Source organism: Papio anubis, chromosome 4 (assembly GCF_008728515.1).
Source record: "Papio anubis isolate 15944 chromosome 4, Panubis1.0, whole genome shotgun sequence".
Taxonomy (NCBI): domain Eukaryota; kingdom Metazoa; phylum Chordata; class Mammalia; order Primates; family Cercopithecidae; genus Papio; species Papio anubis.
Genome location: NC_044979.1, coordinates 108311198 through 108329245, shown reverse-complemented (window position 1 = coordinate 108329245; position 18048 = coordinate 108311198). Strand labels below are relative to the sequence as shown.

Genomic DNA, 18048 nt, shown 5'->3' with positions numbered 1-18048 from the left:
AAGCAAACTAATACAGACATCATAAATGGCAGTTTCAGAAATGTTCTGGCTGTTGATTAGGCCTGGAATAATGATAGCCAAGGCCCTTCCTTCTCTACCATCAGTGCATCTCTGTGCCTTGACACAGCAGTTGTTTTTCTAGTCCTTGTACTTGCTGTCTGATTTGGTCACAACGGAATGTTATAGATAGAGCTAGCATCTATACCCACAGCAGGGGACACTGAACAGCAAGTCACAGGAGGACTTGCTGCTGGAAGTGGAGCTCCTTTAAAGTCTCCCTTGATTTTTGGGTCAGCTCTCCATGCCCCTCCCCTACCAATATATTCAATACTGTGCTCTAGCTATTAAGGTGAAGGCTGAAAAGATTTTAAATCATGCCCGTGATGCACCTTGTAAGTCAAGTCTCCTCACACACACACACAGTGAGAAAAACAACTGAGTGGTTTTTCAAGGGTCACAAATTCAAGGCAATAAAGCAGATCTTCCAGCAATATCCAGTCTGCATGCTGTGATGATTTAATGGCGGTTTAACACAATATGGGTTAGCTTTTCCAGAAGATCTGAATGGAGATCTGCATACATTCAAAAAAGTTGACTGGCTTAAGGGAAATAAATTGAGAGATTGTACATGTGATTATGATGATGTCACTATACTTCCATAATTATGATATATTTTGATATATAATAATTTGATATTGTTTTGTTGAAGCTAGAAAGTATGTGATAATCAGTTTTCAGATCGTAGATATTCTTGGAATTGGTGACAGGGATAGTCGGAAATTGGGCCACGAATCTTGGATAAAATTGTAGAAACCGAGATGTTCTCTTTGACATTTCTCTTCCTTCCATGCACTCCCTGCCTCATCATCCCAGGAATATGACTGCAAATATCCAGTCTTATTTCATCTCTATCTTGTAGCTTCTGCATTAATATCTGTGAAAAAAAGAAATAAAAAAAGAGAAACTGTTTTATGAAGTCAGTGCTGGCTTCTTAATGACAGACAGCTCCAATAGTGCAAAGAGCTCAAAGCAAGGAAACAGAAATGTAAATTTCAGAGACTCTGGTGCTTTTACTGATGAAAAACTCTCATCTTCCCATTTAACAGCACCTGAACTTTTCATAGGGAGCGCTCTATTTCTTAACAAACCAGGAGTGCCTGTAGTGCTCAGTGGCCTAATGTCTTTGATTGTAAGTGGATTCAGATATTATGTTATTAGTCATCTGTTAATCAAGGTGCTGATTATGGGCTCATTAAATCTCATCTCCTTGATAATCTAATTTTCGTCTAAGCTTCAAAAATGATCAGCAAATTTATTATCATTGCTTTCAAGATTGAGTTAACCTGTCTGAACTCTGAGAAATTGAGCCAGTTTTAATTTTGATATGTTACTTCAGCCATTTTCAAGAGAAAAATGTCATCAAAGGCCAAAAATAATAATGCAACTCTGGGAATGTCTATAGGCTTATGATCACAGATGAGATGACAGGACTCACCTTTGTAAAATTACAACTTTATGAAGTTATGTCTCCTAAGATCCACCTTTCATGCAGATGTTAGTACTGCTGGCTTTCCACCTGAGCCCTTTTTAAAATGTCAGCTCACAATTTCTGGGTTGGAGAGGCAACTTAATGAAACATTTTTCTATACTGTGTGTGATATTTTCTTCCTCTTGTCTTTCTTTTTCTTTTTATAACAAAAGTTACTTATAAAGATAAGTCAGTGCTACACTGACCATATATTAACAAGCCAATTCAACAGGCTATTGCCTGTTTAATAGGTATCGAACTCCTATCATTTGAGGTATTTTCCAGACCTGCTTAACCTTACTAATAAAATCCACAGGGTTTGGTTTTTCTTGTGCAGTTGGGGCTACAGTGATGCACACCCCCACCCTGGGATGTCATGCACATGGTAGTATGTGGGAATGGTGCCCCTAAACTGTGCAGTGGTTGCTGCTGCTCTAAGTTTAGTTCCTTAGGAATCACTAATTCATTCTGTGAATTTTGTCCACAACCAAATTAAATTAATGCCTCAAGTATGGTTTCTTTCTTCTGGGCAGAAATAACTAGGTTAAAGGTAAACTAACAAAATTACACCTTTTTCAAGACTCTTGAAGTCTTGGAATATGTATTTACTAATATTAGTATATTGCAGGGCTTCAAAATTTAGTGTATGTAAACAAACAAACAAACAAAAAGCTTGACTCCGTAAATTCCCATACTCATTGCATCTTCATGCAGTTGGATCTTCTCCAAAGAGGAGTATTACTAGGCAATTCAGACAACTTAATTATAATAGACCCCCCTGCCCTCCTGTTGCCATGATCCCTGTGACCAGGACATAGAACAATCATTTCCTGATATCTTGTAGAAAACGATATAAAGAAAGAAGAAGGGAAAAAACAGGCATATAATCTCAAGAGTGTAGAAGACTTTTGTTTTCTGCACACACATGTGCAATACATAATTCACAGCTGAATTACTAAAATGATACTTTACAAAGGAATTTGGAATGAACTTCAAATTCAGTGAAATCTGAGCAATGTTATAAGAATTTGTTTACTTTCAAACATCTGCTATTCCTGCAGAATAATGATCTTAAGGAAATTTTGTTATGCAATAAGTTTTGTATAGAAGAAACTACTTTATGGCATATTGTAGGTGGAGGATTTTTCTCCAGAGCTTTTTACCTTTTTGATTAAAGTAGAACTTGACATGAAATTAAGTGTGGCTATTACTGTGGTTCATGAAACCCAAATACTCATGGGGAAAATTAAGAATTTTAATAACTGGAAAAGAAGAAAGTCGTTTAAATCAGCCTTTAGTTTATCTGCTTAAATTGAACTCATTTATTAAGCAATTATCACACAATTTTGAACTTTGTTCCACTCTTATATAAAAAATCTCTTCTGGATTTATTTCATTAAAAAAAAAAGTCTGCAGTGCTTCCCTTTGACAAGATGAATCCAGTATATGGATTGGAACCTGAATTATTTCACTTGATTTCTACTGAAGGGAAAGGCAATTAGTTAATTGTGGGGTTAATTTGACATAACTTTATTCCTTGAACATTTGAGAAAAGAATGCCTTTCACTGCTACTTTTTTCCTATTTCTGGATATTCTGAGCAATCCTGGTGACTCATAACCATCCCTTTTCATGGCCGGCTCTGTATAACTGAGGGAACACACCCTTCTGGGTGAGAAGTGAGCCTTGCTTAACTTGGTGTCCCTCACACATTTCCATGGAAGGACTACGACTGGTACAGAAGAATCCTAAAGCAGACAGCTGAAAGCAGCAGAAATCTGTGACGTTCTGTGTTTCATCCCCATGCTGTTTTTTTATTCGACTTCATAAGAGGCGGCTTAGTGGTTGTAAAATAATGGTTTCTCTTCCATTTCTTTCCCTTCACCTCAATAAACTGATGTTCCAGAGAGATCTTTTAGCTTTGTTTTGTGGATGTATGTGCCCTAGACAAACCACTAAATGCCCCCAGATTCTACAATTATATAGTTTGAGAAATGTGGCCTTAATGGATTCAAGCCCTCCTAATTGTACCTTTTAGGGTTTTTAGGCTTTAGATTGGTTTGGGTCTATATTTGTCTAGGTAAATTTCAGATATTATTCTCTCTTAAATTACCTGAAATATGATGGGACAAATGATTCTGGAGCTTGCTTCTATCTCTTTCCATTGCTTGACCACCACTTGGGCTTCCATTTGTGAACCATTCAGTTTGTCCTTAATCTTTCCAATTTGATTTTTCTGAAATGTTTCTGTAAATGCCATTAGTCCTTTTCTGTTCACTAACTTGATTGGGCTTTTTATTGTTGTGGTTAGATTTCAGCTTCTCTCCACATTTTGGCATTTCCTCTGTTGATGGTGAATCATTTTATCGGAAGTTTGGGCTAGGTTTATGCCATGGTAGCAATATCTCAGTGGCTTTCAACAACGGAGGTAGGTTTCTCACTCATGAAAATGCAGGTGGTGGCTGTGCTCTGTGGTCCCTTCACTCTGGGATCCAGATTGAAGAAACAAATTCTGTATGGGGAGAGGAAAGAAATGGCAGGAGCATGTGATGGCTCTTATAGCTTCAGCTTGAAAGTAGGACATGTAACTTCCACTCATGTTTCATTGGCTAAGTCAAATCCTACAGCCAAGCCTGATGTTGCTGAGGCAGGAAGTATGATCTTTCTCCAATGACAGATCTGGTAGGGATGTGCAGCATAGATTGACAATAATAAAATCTACCAAAATTATTATATTATATGACATTATACCAAAGCCATATTTTTTCCACTTTTTATGTACTCAGAATGTGACACAATGCCCTCACATAATGGATATTTAGAAGGCGAAAGACCCACTTCTTTTGTTCCAATATACTTTTCTTGGTGGTTTTGAGGACTTCATCCTGACTTCCCTGGGTCCTCTTCATTGTCTACTTTTACTCAAGTGTTTATCATGAGCATTTTCTCTTTATTCTCCTCTTCCTCTCTCTGGAAATAGTTTTCTACTACACTTTGCTGTTTGGAACCCCACCATGATTTGCTTTATTTTCTCTAGCTGATGGAATTTGCCATCACACAAACTTCTGAGTGTTTCAACAAGAGAATAGAAAGCTTGAGTTTTGATTTTAAACCATGTTGAGACACTAGAAAGGGAGTCAATTGTTTAGTACTTTGATTTCTGCTTTGCCATTCTGAATAGAACCATTGTGTTTGAAGTTCATACGTACCAGCAAACGGACTCATCCTAAGCTTTTGTCTGGTAGTAACTGGGTTTATAGAGCTACAAAAATAACCTGAGCTTGATTCAAATACAGAATACCTCACCTCAGTGTTGCATAGATTTCAAAGAAATAATGTCACTATACCTGCACAATGCAAGTGTTATATGGAAAATATCCTAATTCAGAATCCCTTTTGCCATCAAGCATAGTCTTAATTATTTCTTTTCAGTTTCTTTGTATTAATCATTATCTTTAAATGTGATGGGCATTTGTTTTTGTACTCCGACACTTTGAATAGTGGTTGCAATGCTAAATGTAATCTGCCTTGCAGTGCAATTGTTTTTTTTTTTTTTTTTTTTTTTTTTTTTGCTTATATATTTTAGCTCCCCCACTAGATTATAATGAGGAAAGAGGGTCCCCCCACCACCACTCTTTTGGGCAAATACTAACAGTGTTTGTTAAATCGAACATAACTATTGAAATTATTGAGCTCAAGGTGGAGTCCTGTATGCTAGCCCTCTGCAATTTTGTTAAATGACTCTGCAATTAAAATGCATGCATGTTTTAAACAGATTTTCAGTTGTAAAGTCATAGAAGCTACTGTTGGTGCTCAGACATATGCCCCTAGTACCTACTCTTTCTGAGCCCACCAGACTGACTTGCCAGCATTGGCAACCCTTTGCCTGAGGGCTTCTCTGGTTTCTGGAGCCCTCTCTGCCCCTATTTAGATATATTGGGGAATTAGTATCCCCTAGGAGCATCTAGAAACATAGCTGACAGGAGATATTGGATAAATGCCTCAACTTCCTTGCCTTTCCGTTAGGGTATCTATAGGGTGTTTCATTGACACTGTCTTCCAGAGTTCCCCAGAGGAACTGAGGTCCAGTTGCCCACAGTGGTAACTTGCTTGATAATGCTCCCTGTATCCACTGTCTTCCCTTCTTTTCCTCGCTTCTCTACTCTCCTATTGGCATTTCTTTGATTAACTCCAAATTAAACTATTTGCAGTCTTATCCTAGTTTCAGAGAGTCTCGGAGTTTCTAAAAAGGTATCCAAACCAAAACAGGCATTCATGTGTCAACATTTACAATTTAACAGTTTCTCTATTTCAGTGTAGTCCAATAAAAACATGATGCAAACTACATAGTTTAGAATTTTCTAGTGGCTACATCCTTAAAGTGAAAAGAAAGAGGTGAAATTTTAATAATGTACTTTAACTCAGTATACCCAAAATATTATCATTTTAACATGTAATCTGTATAAAATTAATGAGGTTTTTTTTTTTTTTTTTTGGTACTCAGTCTCTAAAATCTGTTGTATAAAATATACTTACACTGTAAATGTAAAATACCATTACAGTATGTCTCAATTGCAAGTACTCACAGCCATATGTGGCTTGTGGCTACCATATTAGATAATGGTGATCACTTCCCTGCTATTATAACCCATGTATCAAAATCTAGACATTTAATAGCTCTTGAATTAGAGGCTGTGTAATGAATTGTATTGTCTATTAGCAAAATCTTGCCTTCTCCTTTTGCTCTTTGAAGTGGAATGAAATTTCTATAAATATCTAGACTGATGGACATTATTGCCTTGTTTAGTCTGTGTCCACATATTTATGTTTTTTTCAAGAATGAGATTCTGGCAATAGTAACTTTGAGACTTAACACTTCTTAGATGTTTTAATGCAAAATATAGACTAGATGTTTAGCATCTGTGCTTGTGTTTTTTAGGCAGAGGGTACCAGACTTCAGCGAGAACTCCGAGGATATTTAGCAGCAATCAAAGGTAATGTGTATGAGTTGTTTACTGCATGTTACTAAGCACAGGTTGTTCTTGGATTTCATGAGTGACAGGATTGAGTGTTAATTACAAAGCCATTTGGCTTCCTGGCAAGATGGGTGCTTGAACACAGGTGTTCCATTCCACCCACCCCCAAATTCCCATTGAAATGATAATCAGAATATATAAGGAAAAAATATGTGTGCCCTTATGCTGGAAACTAGAAATAAATGCCACCTACATGCCAGAGATTTCCAGGAAAATTTCTTAGAGTGAGCTTGAGACTTTGTTTAAGAAAAGCTGCAGTTGGCTTACCTCCTGAGGGAGACCACATCCCAAGAGTGGAGCACTCACAGACTCGCACCTAAGCCCTCTCACTGGAAGGGGCAAGACATGGTGGCAGAGGCAGGTGGAAGATGATCAGCAAACATGGCCCTGGACTGGCTGTGACTTGTGTGGACTAGCAGCACTTGCCGCCTTACCGCCATGCAATGCATGGGCATAGAGAGGCCCTGGCATGAGTTTCTGGGACTCAGCCATGTAAGGCAAGGAAATGAGGCCACTGGAGGAGGGGGAAGAGAGCAATAGGGAGGTGGGCTCAGCCTGTGCCTGCTATTCATCATCACGCTGCCTGCCCTGAGTCACAGCCAAGTGTGCCCATGGATATGATGTATCATAAGGCAGATTTTGTGGGGAAAGAATGGATCATCTGACAAGGAGTATTGGAAAACTGGCCAAACACTTAGAAAACAGTGAAATTCTCAACCTCACACTTTACTCCCTCCTTCCTAATTCCAGATATAGTAAAGATGTAAATATGTTGTACTGGACTCTATTAACTTCAGTAGGGATGGCACCAGGTTCAAAAGGCCGAAAAAGGGAACCAGAGTCAGCAAACAAGACACAAGATTTTATTAGTGGGAAACTTACATACAGAATGGGCCCAGTCATGGCAGGGCTGGGCAGGAGTATCGCACCGCCAAGTGGTGGCAGGCTGGGCAGGAGAACTGCATCCATTTGCAAAAAGCAATGCAGTTTCTGTAACATTTTCGCTTAGCACCCTCTACCTAACAACCTCCACCTGGCAACCTTCGTTTAACCCAAAACACATGGCCTCAATCCCCTGTATGGCTTACCTTTCATGGGACAGGCTCAGGGCTCAGATGTTCCTTGTAGACAAGGAATGAATCTCTGGGTTGGCCACTCCCAGATTCCTTAGCTCAGAACTCTGAGCACATATTCAGGTGCATCTACCATACAGGGTGATTCTCAGGGTATGCTTAAGTTATCACTGTCAGGTGTGTCTGCCATGTATCACTATGCAAAGAAATGTGCTAAAGTACTAGAATAAAATACAGTAAATTTAGTCTCCAGGCTGTAGAGGTCTTTATAAGGGTTACTCGCAAGGCAGAAACCCATAAATCTCTCCATAGAGATGGAGAAATTTGACCTTATAAGTATGTAGAGCTTAATATGTTATTTAAAATCACCATTTTGGCAACATAGTTAATGAAAGTAAATCAAAATATAAAGAGCTCAGTGAGTAGACTAAACGAAGGTCAATTGGTTAAATTAAAATTGGGCAGAAAACTCTAAGGAAAAATTAGCCAAAGAGGAACTATAGATGGGTGATAAACACGAAAAAGCCTTGTCCTCATGAATAATCAAAGAATATTAAGTAGCATCGAAAAGAAGATTTTATCATTTTTCCTCCAAATGATCAAAGACATTACAAATAAAATACTGCTGTATTTAGTACTGGTAAAGCTCTGGGAAGTGGACTCCATTCATGTATTGCCAGGAGGATAGCTTTTCTGGAGACCATTTAGTAAAAACTTTTATTGATTGATTGATTTATTTGGTATGCTTTTTGACATACCAGTTTCATTCTAAGAATTTATTCTCACAGTTTTAATGTGGATGTGTAAAACTGAATACAAACATGTTATTAAAATAATGAAATAATAAAAATATAATAATAAAATGGCCAAAATAATAAAAATTAGCAAAACTGATTTTTAAACTAAAATATATTTGTGAATTTTATAGTCCAGGCATAGCATTTTAATTCCCATGACAGCTCTATGAGGCAGGTAGTTTTATTATCTTCATTTTATAGATAAGAAAAGTGAGTTCCTGCCAGGCACAGTGGCTCACACCACCTTTAATCTGAGCACTTTGGGAGGCCAAGGCGAGTGGCTCACTTTAGGCTAGGAGTTCAAGACCAGCCTGGGCAACATGGCAAAACCCCATCTCTACTGAAAATACAAAAATTAGTCAGGTGTGGTGGCGCATGCCTGTAGTCCCAGCTACTCAGGAGGCTGAGGCAGGAGAATTGCTTGAACCAGGGTGAAGGTTGCAGTGAGCGGAGATCATGCCACTGCACTCTAGCCTGGGTGACAGAGTGAGACCCTGTCTCAAAAAAAAAAAAAAAAGAAAAAGAAAAAAAGAAAAAGTGATTTTTTAAACAGAGTTTAAATAGCTCATCCAAAGTTGCATGCCAAGGAAACAACAGGGCCAGATTGCATATTTCGTTCTGTGTTTCTCCAGAGCCCTGGTTTTATCTATTGTCTTTTACTGCCTTTGAACTACATGACCAATGGTAAGGCATCAGTTTCACAAGTCAGAGTTCATCTATACAAGGGGATAATGGCAACCTACTACTATTACTTTTTCATGAGCACTTATTATGTGCTAGAGTCTGTGCTGAGCATTTTAGGCACATTACCTGTTTCTAACTTCCCAACATAGCCATATTATCAATGTCATTAACTTGATTTTACATTTGCAAAGAAGTAAGTCTCAGAGAATTTAACTTTCACAGTTTAATGGAGCTCATCATTAATTACTCCCAAATCAACCTTAAGTATTTGTAACAGTTCAGTCAGAAAACAGAAGCCACTCTAGGTATTTCTTTTATTATTGATTTAGGATTTGAACACAGAAGTCATATGTTATTTCTAGCACAGGACTTTCTCTGGGTAGTTGATTTTTTGGAAATGTGGATAAGTTTGTTGAATGAAAGAGTGAGTTCTCTTTCCCAAGTCTATTCAATTTGGTCTGTGCTGCTTATAAAGCGTGCTGCTTTATAAAGACTGGCATAATTATTTTCCTTAATGTGATCGAGAAGAATTCCCTGAGGGTGAGGCTTGAGCTCCGGAGAAAAGCTGGGTAAAGCATCAAATAAGCCTTTTTGGCAGACTGCGCCTGCACTCCAGGGCTAGTGGCCATGGCTCCGTATGAAGGAGAAAGGAATTCTATCAGCTTTTCCCCACCTTGGGTTTGCTGATTGACTATGTTAACAAGTGATGCTCCAAAAAAGAGATCTCTGTTTAAATTACTTTTTCCACAGCTGATTGGAATGAATTTTTAAACAGGCTACTACTGAGTTTCTCAGAGCCGTTAATATGCTAAAGTCAACTCCAGAAATCCTGTGGGATAGGCAGGAATTCCGAGTTTTTTGACTGCAGGACCCTTCTCTCTTCTCAAAGCCTTGTGAAGAATGAGTAGTGTTCCTGGGAACACATTTTGGGTTTTGGGACCAAACTTGAAAACAAGGTATATGCCTGTGTTAGTCCGTTCTCAGGCTGCTAATAAAGTCATGCCCCCAGACTGGGTAATTTATAAAGAAAAAGAGGTTTAATGGACTCACAGTACCACATGGCTGGAGAGACCTCACAATCATGGCAGGAGGTGAAGGAGGGGCAAAGGCATGTCTTCCGTGGCAGCAGGCAAGAGAGAGTATGTACAGGGGAACTCCCTTTTATCAAACCATCAGATCTCATGAGACTTACTCACTATCACGAGAACAGCACCAGAGAAACCCGCCCACATAATCAGTTACCTCCCACCAGGTCCCTCCCACAACACATGGAGATTATTAGAATTCAAGATGGGATTTTGTAAGCACACAGAGCCAAACCATATCAATGCCTTAAGTACATCATAATTTACATTTTCAAAGGTTTTCATGGGCAATTTTTCTTGTTTTCACAAGGACAACTCTGGCTAACTAACCCTGCTGTAATGCAGGTAGCATCAGGGCAGCATAGGAGAAAGTGATGTCTAGCCCTGGAGAGTCATGGGTCCTGTGGCAATTGTGGGAAAATCATTAAGTCTCTTAGTTGCTTTGGGTTCCTCATCTATTAAGTGCTTCATTTCTCTCAGAAGCCCCCAAAGACCCCAAAACTGGGATTCTGTGAAGTTGGGTTAAATGAATTCTAATCATTTTATTATGACTGATTTCTGGATGGCTTCTCCTCTGTGGGTCTTTATGATTTCTGCTGATGCTTAGGCTTTGTGAGGTAGATCTTATGCTTGCATTCATTTTAGCAGCAAATACGTCTGGAGCAGCATTTGTGCACCTGACACTGTTCTAGGACAGGGAGATGCAGAGATGAACAAGACATAGTGCCTGCATGCAAGGAGCTCACAGCAGAGTGGGGAGACAGTTAAATAAAAAAGGCCAGATGGGCATAGTAATATGTATTTTAATAGATATGTGCGTTGAGTGCCATCATAACAGAGGACAGACTCCCACCTTAGGAGAGGCAAGAGACTGGGGCAGGAATGATTCTTCCAAGGAACTTACATTTGATTGAACCCAAGAAGTGGGGTCATAGGTGGCCATCAAATGGTTAGGTTTTCTAGAGAAAGATAGATTTCAGAGGGACATTGCAGGTGGAAGAAACAACTGCACCAGGAAGCAGAAGGAAGCATGGGTTCTTGAGGGAACAAACAGAGCAGTTAGATGCAAGCAGAAAATTGAGCTGGATGAAACACGGAAAGGCGGGCAGCATTTATATAAAGAAGTGCTTCATGTATCATATCATACGGGAATTTTATTCTATCGATAGACAGGAGAGTCATTGTTAGAGTTATTGTAGGCAAGGGAAAAAGTTCCATGATCAGATTAGCATTTTAGAAAAATAGTTATTGTGATTGTGTGGAATTCAGGCTACAGGAAGTGCAACTGCATGGAGATTTAGTAGAAGTCTAGTTCAATACTTCAATTATACTATTAGCTAACACTTACTGAGCACTTATGTGCTAGGCACTGAGATAAGCATTTGACATGCCTCAGTTTATGTAATTTTCTCTATAACCTTGTGGCAGGTATATTTATTGGTATTTTACACTTTGGAAAACTGGGGTTATAGGTGATTAATAATTTGCCTAAAATCACACGAATCACATGTAATGGAACCAAGTTTTTAACAAAGGCTGATTAATTGCAAATAATAGTCTTAATTATTTTGTTATGTTGCTTCCAAAAATATTTTGTATTATGATGGCTGACAGTAACTTGTGCCAGCTACTTTGCTAAATCCTGTTACGTGGATTATGTTATCTAATCTAAATCATAGGTGATGAGTACCTAATCCAGGGAAGGGCAGTGGGCAGGGAAGGAAGGGGCTGGGTTTGAGAATCAGGTGGAATTGGCGACTGAGCTTTGGGAGGATGAATCTGGTATGACTTCCAGTTTTCGAACTGGAGCAACTGGGTGGCATTCATGAGAACTAAGAAAAGGAAATGAAGCAGGTTTAGACAGGAAAATTTAAAGTTTGTTTTTGACATGTGAAGTTTGAGGTATTAATAAGACATCCAAGTGGAGATGTCCAGTAGGAATTTAGAATTGGGAGTCACTGGCATGCACATGCAGCAGGGGCCAGACACATGGATGATGAACATGCCAGATCTTTCTCTAAATGGAGCACAGTGCAGGTGGTGTCATTAATAGTTTTTTGTTTATGTGTCTTATGTGTAGGCATAACTATGGGGTAGGGTTGACTATTCTTGAATTACTTCACCAACTGCCTATTTTGTTCCAACTCTTGGTTCCATCCTTGTTCTCCTTGAGAATCTAAGAAAAAGATGCCCACTCTTGCTTTCCTTTGAAGCAGCTGCTGTCTTTTTACACAACTCTCTTCTAAGCAATGGGACAAAGCTGCTAGATACTTGCAGTATTTTAGACGTTCTTTTAATGGTTTATCCTTGCTGCTGGTTATTTATTTTAACTGATGTTATTTTTAACTAAAACACATACTCTCAGGCTATTTTTAAGCGAGGAGTATGTATAAAGTAGTGCAATCTATGCAACAAGTCTTAAAGGATGAAAATAGAAGCTCATAAATTTGGCTGCGAATGGGAATGGACAACATTTTATGAAATGTCTTGGAGAAGGTCCAAAATTTTGAAGAGAGTGAAGTGATTCCCATCCAATAGTAAAATAATAATAATTCTTCTATATATGATGCTGGGCATTTGTCTTACAGTTTTAGAAATCACTAATCTTTTAAGAAAATTTGGATATTGTATATTATTCAACCCCAGAGGTAGCATTTAGCACCTATTCTGCTTTGATGTTGCCAAACTACTCTGAAGGGAATGTGTATTTTAGCTTTTATTTGCCCATCACACTCTGTCAGCAGAGTAATCCCTAAATCCCTAAAAGCTCTGCCAGTCTGGAGCTAGGCTTGCAGCCTCTCACCTGTGTATCCATTAAAGTGCATCCTATGGAGGAGATGTTCTCAAAACAATTTCCATGTTAAAATGGCTTCTGTCCAAATGATCCATCACCACTTATCCACCCTGTAATTAGTAGTTACTTTTGGCTGTTAATAGATATATTTACTGCAACATCGTGCTTTTAGTCTTGATGATTAAAGTCTTATATAATTTTATTTTAAGGTTATATTCATGATTTTATTTTTCATCACAAAGATTATTTGGCCTACAGTGCCAAATTTCTTTTTCTTCTCTTAAGACATTGTTAAAAAACCTATCTACACAGCTATGTCTAGTTTCCGTCAGACTTAAGACAAAGATTTAAAGAAAATGCCAGAAGTCTTTTGGCATCTGGATTATAGAAGGGGGTCCACTAGTGACTAACACTTGGTATGAATTTGAGGGATATATTTCTTGATCGAGATTTGCTTGTACTTGGGTGAGGGTGAATTTGGACACTTGGGATAATGTAGCTTCCACCTCAGTGTTGACCATATCACGAGAGAACGCATCCTCCTTGCTTAGATTCAGAGTGCTAGGGGTCGGATTCAGGTTTTGTCTCTTGTTTGCTGTCCCTTCACCTGCACGACTGTGTTTCATCAGAGTCCCCAGAGTCTTGAGTCATACTGTTTTTTTCCTACCCCAGACTCTGCCAGGGCTTCATTTGATGGTGGTCAAGTCACTTCAGCTCATGTGGGCAGGATACCTCATTGTCAAGGGCTTCCTGGAATGTGCCCAGTGATGCTCTGAGGGAAGGGAGATGTTCTGTGTCTAAAGAGAACACAAGTGCTATGAAACTCCAAGTCACATGTGGACTTTTATACATACTTCTCAAGGATATACTTCTGTCATTTCAGACATCTTTTAGTTTGTCCTTTTCTCTCAGTTGAACCCAGAATTAGCTACCTGCAATCCAGCAAGGATGTCGAGTTTTCAGTTTAACAAATGATTTTCATCTCAGGATTCACTGACCTTAAGTTTACAGGATGTGGTTTGTGTTTCTCATGACAGTGCTCTGATTTTCCTCTCCTCTCCCTGTTTCCAGCCCCCTTTTATCCCCGCTAGTCCTCGCTAGGTGGGACCTGGCCACATTGATGTCTTGGCCTCAGCTTCCTGAGTAGCTGGGATTACAGGTGTGTGCCACCATGCCTGGCTAATTTTTTTTGTATTTTTATTTCACTATTTTGGCCAGGCTGATCTTGAACTCCTGACCTCAGGCAATTCACCTGCCTCGACCTCCCAAAGTGTTGGGATTACAGGCGTTAGCAACCGTGCCTGGCCCATCTTCACTTTTCACTCTTTAAGTTTGGAATCATCAGGCAGCAGAACTGCACGGTGCCTTCTTAGCACACTGTCTCGCCTCATGATTAAGACTGTGAAGTGGGAAGAGCAAGTCAGGGGACAGGTGGACTGAGCAAGGCTCGTACCTACCTTTCCACTGTCAGGGAGAGTCTTCTGCCAGAGGTGTGTCTCCAAGTCCCCAGCTCTTCCTGGCACCTTGTTTTGCTCTCAGCCATGAACTGTCTTTGTGACTTTTCAGTACATACATTAACCTTTGTGCAGGGGGTCCTTGGGAGAGACTAAAAAGGACTGGGTGATACTTTATGTCACCATGTTGTGCTCAGAAGCATGTATCTTTAATGTTGTTCTTTAATGTTGCAAACCATAGTTTTGCAACATATCAAATGTATCCCTAATGAAAATTGAGACCCAAAGGCTTAGGAACCCTAAAATTTCTAAGAGTTTTGATTTAAAACTGCATTCATAGTTTTAAATAATACAGCAGGTCTTCAAACAGCATCGTTTCATTCAACACCATTTTGTTATAATAACGATGAGAAAAAAAAAAAAATCTTGGCCAGGGCCACTGTCTGTGTGGAATTTGTACACCGGGTTTTCTCTCAGTACTTTGACTTCCTCCCACGTCCCAAAGATATACAGGTGAAGTTTACTGGCGTGTCAGTGAGTGTGGGTGAGTGAGTGCATGCTGCAGTAATATGCATCTTGTCCAGGGCTGGTTCCCATCTTGTACTCTGAGCCTCTAGGAGAGGATCTGGTCACCCATGACCCTAAACTGGAGTAAGCAAGTAAATAATTATCTTACTTGTTTTTATTAATCTTTCTTAAATGTATGTACTGCTCTCATTTATTTCAATGTTTAATATTAGAAGTGTGTTGACCTTTAGTTAGAAGTTTTGTGATGTGTCTGTGAAAAATATGTCCCGGGAACTTAACTCTTATTTATATGAATTAGCCTTGGGTAAAATGGGTTTCATTATTCTTCGTATCAATTAAAGTCACACTTTGCAAGAACCTATAGATGACATTAAGTAAGGACTTACTATACTGAAAAATGACAAACATTTTTTTCTTTGCTCTTTGTAAAAATTTTAGGTCACTTAAAACTTAACCATTTAACCACTTTAACCATGTTTACCATTTTAGGCCACTTAACCACTTTTGACTGTTATGCCCTATAATCCTATTAATTTTTACTTCTAGTCCCTTCTAAAAATGCTTTATGCCTTGTATTTAAATTCATTTAGGACTAATTTTAGTTTGAGAACTGTGCGGTTGTATGGACCAGTGTTCTTAGCATCCAACACCACTTGGCAAGTGATAGCACACATAATAGGACACATTATGATTATTGTGGTTTTCAGAGTAGGATATTTGTTGATTTTTTCCCGAGACCCCATATCTATCAGTATCAAGTGAATAATAGAAAATGCACAATGTGATAAGTCTTAGAAACCCTCAAAGAAAGATGCGACAGCAGATACAAGCAGCAGCTGTGCCTTTATAATTTTTCCTTAAATGTTTAGCAAGTAGTCAATATTTTTCTCTCACTTAAAAAAGTGGAGGAAGGGAGAAGAGAATCCTCACCCATTTCTGTGTAACAGGAGTTGTTTCTCTCCGACACTAGGCATGCAAGAGGCCTCCATGAAGCTCACGGAGTCACTACATGAAGTCTATGAGCCGGATTGGTATGGGCGGGAAGATGTGAAAATGGTTGGCGAGGTAAGAACTGGGGTGGCTTCCATGAGGCTCCCACGAGCCTTGCTCAGTCCACCTGTCCCCTGACTTGCTCTTCACACTTCACAGTCTTAATCATGAGGTGAGACAGTGTGCTAAGAAGGCACCGTGCAGTTCTGCTGCCTGATGATTCCAAACTTACAGTGAAAAGTGAAGATGGACCGGGCACGGTGGCTCACGCCTGTAATCCCAACACTGAGAGGCCGAGGCGGGTGAATTGCCTGAGGTCAGGAATTTGAGATCAGCCTGGCCAAAATAGTGAAATAAAAATACAGAAAGATTAGCCAGGCATGGTGACACATGCCTGTAATCCCAGCTACTCAGGAAGCTGAGGCAGAATTGCTTGACCCCAGGAGGCAGAGGTTGCAGTGAGCCAAGATCGCACCACTGCACTCCAGCCTGGGCAACAGAGCAAGACTCCATCTCGAAGAAAATAAAAGTGAAGATGATCATAAAACCACTTGGGTAGAGAGCAGTATTTTAAGATTCCTTTTTGCAAAATGACAATATCATTTTTCTGTCCTCTCTACAAGCCTTAGCAGCCCATTTCTAGCAGACATGGATCACAGTGTGAATTGTGTCCCAACTTCATCCCCTCATCTCAATCCCGCTATTGACTATCCTTCCCCAAATGCAGGGACAGGAGTTCAGAAGAGGGTCCATTCCACTTTAACACCAGCTAGTCCATTCACAGATATTCACTTCATGAAGACAAGCACAAAGTCAGAATGTTAAAAGGAATTTGATTTCAGGATGGCTTTGGCCCTAGACATGTCTTAACACCTGAAATCAGGTTTCTGGCTGGGGGCTGTCTGGCTGACGGGAAGTGAGTAAGTGGGTTTCACTTTGTCGAAAGCAGAATGGACCAGAGACTGAGTATCGCTGTGTGATGTTGGACTAGTTCTTTAATCTTCTTAGGCTTTAGTTTCCTCATCTACAAAATGAGAAAAACAATTGTACCCACTAATAGGACACTTATTGCCTTTGTGTGGATGTCCTCTACCTACTCAGTGTTTGGTACATGTTATGATTACTGATGTGAGACAACTGCCAGTCACAGATTGTCTCACATCCAAGTTCTTTGTTAAAACAAAGAGCAGTTGTTTGTCATGTCCGCTACTCCAGGTGAGTTATTGCAGCTCACTTAGGTACAGATGACCTAAGTTCGATGTGGCAGCCAGAGCTCAGGGGAAGGTCTGATAGGTGATGCACTGAATGTCTGTGCGGCTTTGGAAAACAGGTGTTAACAGCAGAGTCCTAGGCTGCTCCATGACAATTCTGACATCCTGACATTAAGCTTCATAATCTTCTTATAACTGAGATACTAACAGAGACTTATTTATGAAGAAAGCGCTTGTTGGTTCTTTTACATCTTTCAAAACCTTTCAGGATGTAGGTTTGGCCAAACCAGACTGCACACATTACTTTCAGATGCAATTATTAAGTAATTGCATCTTCTCATATTTCTTCAATTAAAACACAGTATTTCAACATCATGTTGCTGAACACTTTGTAAATTTCTAATTAGTGGTATAACTGAAATTTCATCGCGAAAGAAAAGAATTTTTAAGGGAATAATAGAAATTTGTGTTAATAACTTTCCAAAATACTGCATTACATTCTATGTATGGCAAAGGCCACTGTTGGCATTTCTTTTTTAGGAAATGGCTGTTATCCTACCTTGGTTCTTGCAGCTGCCAGGATTTTTGGAATCCTCAGTTGCAGATGCAAACATAGGCTTTTGTAATGATGAAGAAACTGAATGCTGCGTGTTCAGAGGGTCTACTCACGTCAGCAGTTGAGCCTTTTTAAACAGTGGATTTGAATGTTTTGGTTTGCATAAAATTCTTGAATTGAGATTTGTAAAAATTAGGACTACTTTTCAAAGTGTGAAAAAGAAACAAAAGCAAATTTTAAAAGTGTGTGTGTGTGTTAACAAGATGAAAACTTATGTCTCACATAGAGGAATTTAAACGTCGGCAGTCCAGGC

At 39.3% G+C, this 18048-nt stretch overlaps 1 protein-coding gene across 2 annotated transcripts in view; it reads left to right on the top strand.

Moving 5' to 3' along the window:
* Nucleotides 1–18048, top strand: part of AMPH (amphiphysin) — a 259694-nt gene that overhangs the window by 116811 nt on the left and 124835 nt on the right. For both annotated transcript variants that reach the window (XM_017956768.3, XM_017956767.3), the window contains exons 3-4: nt 6467–6521; nt 15949–16043. In XM_017956768.3, coding sequence (XP_017812257.1) covers nt 6467–6521; nt 15949–16043 — 150 coding nt within the window. The remainder of the gene's footprint in view (nt 1–6466; nt 6522–15948; nt 16044–18048) is intronic.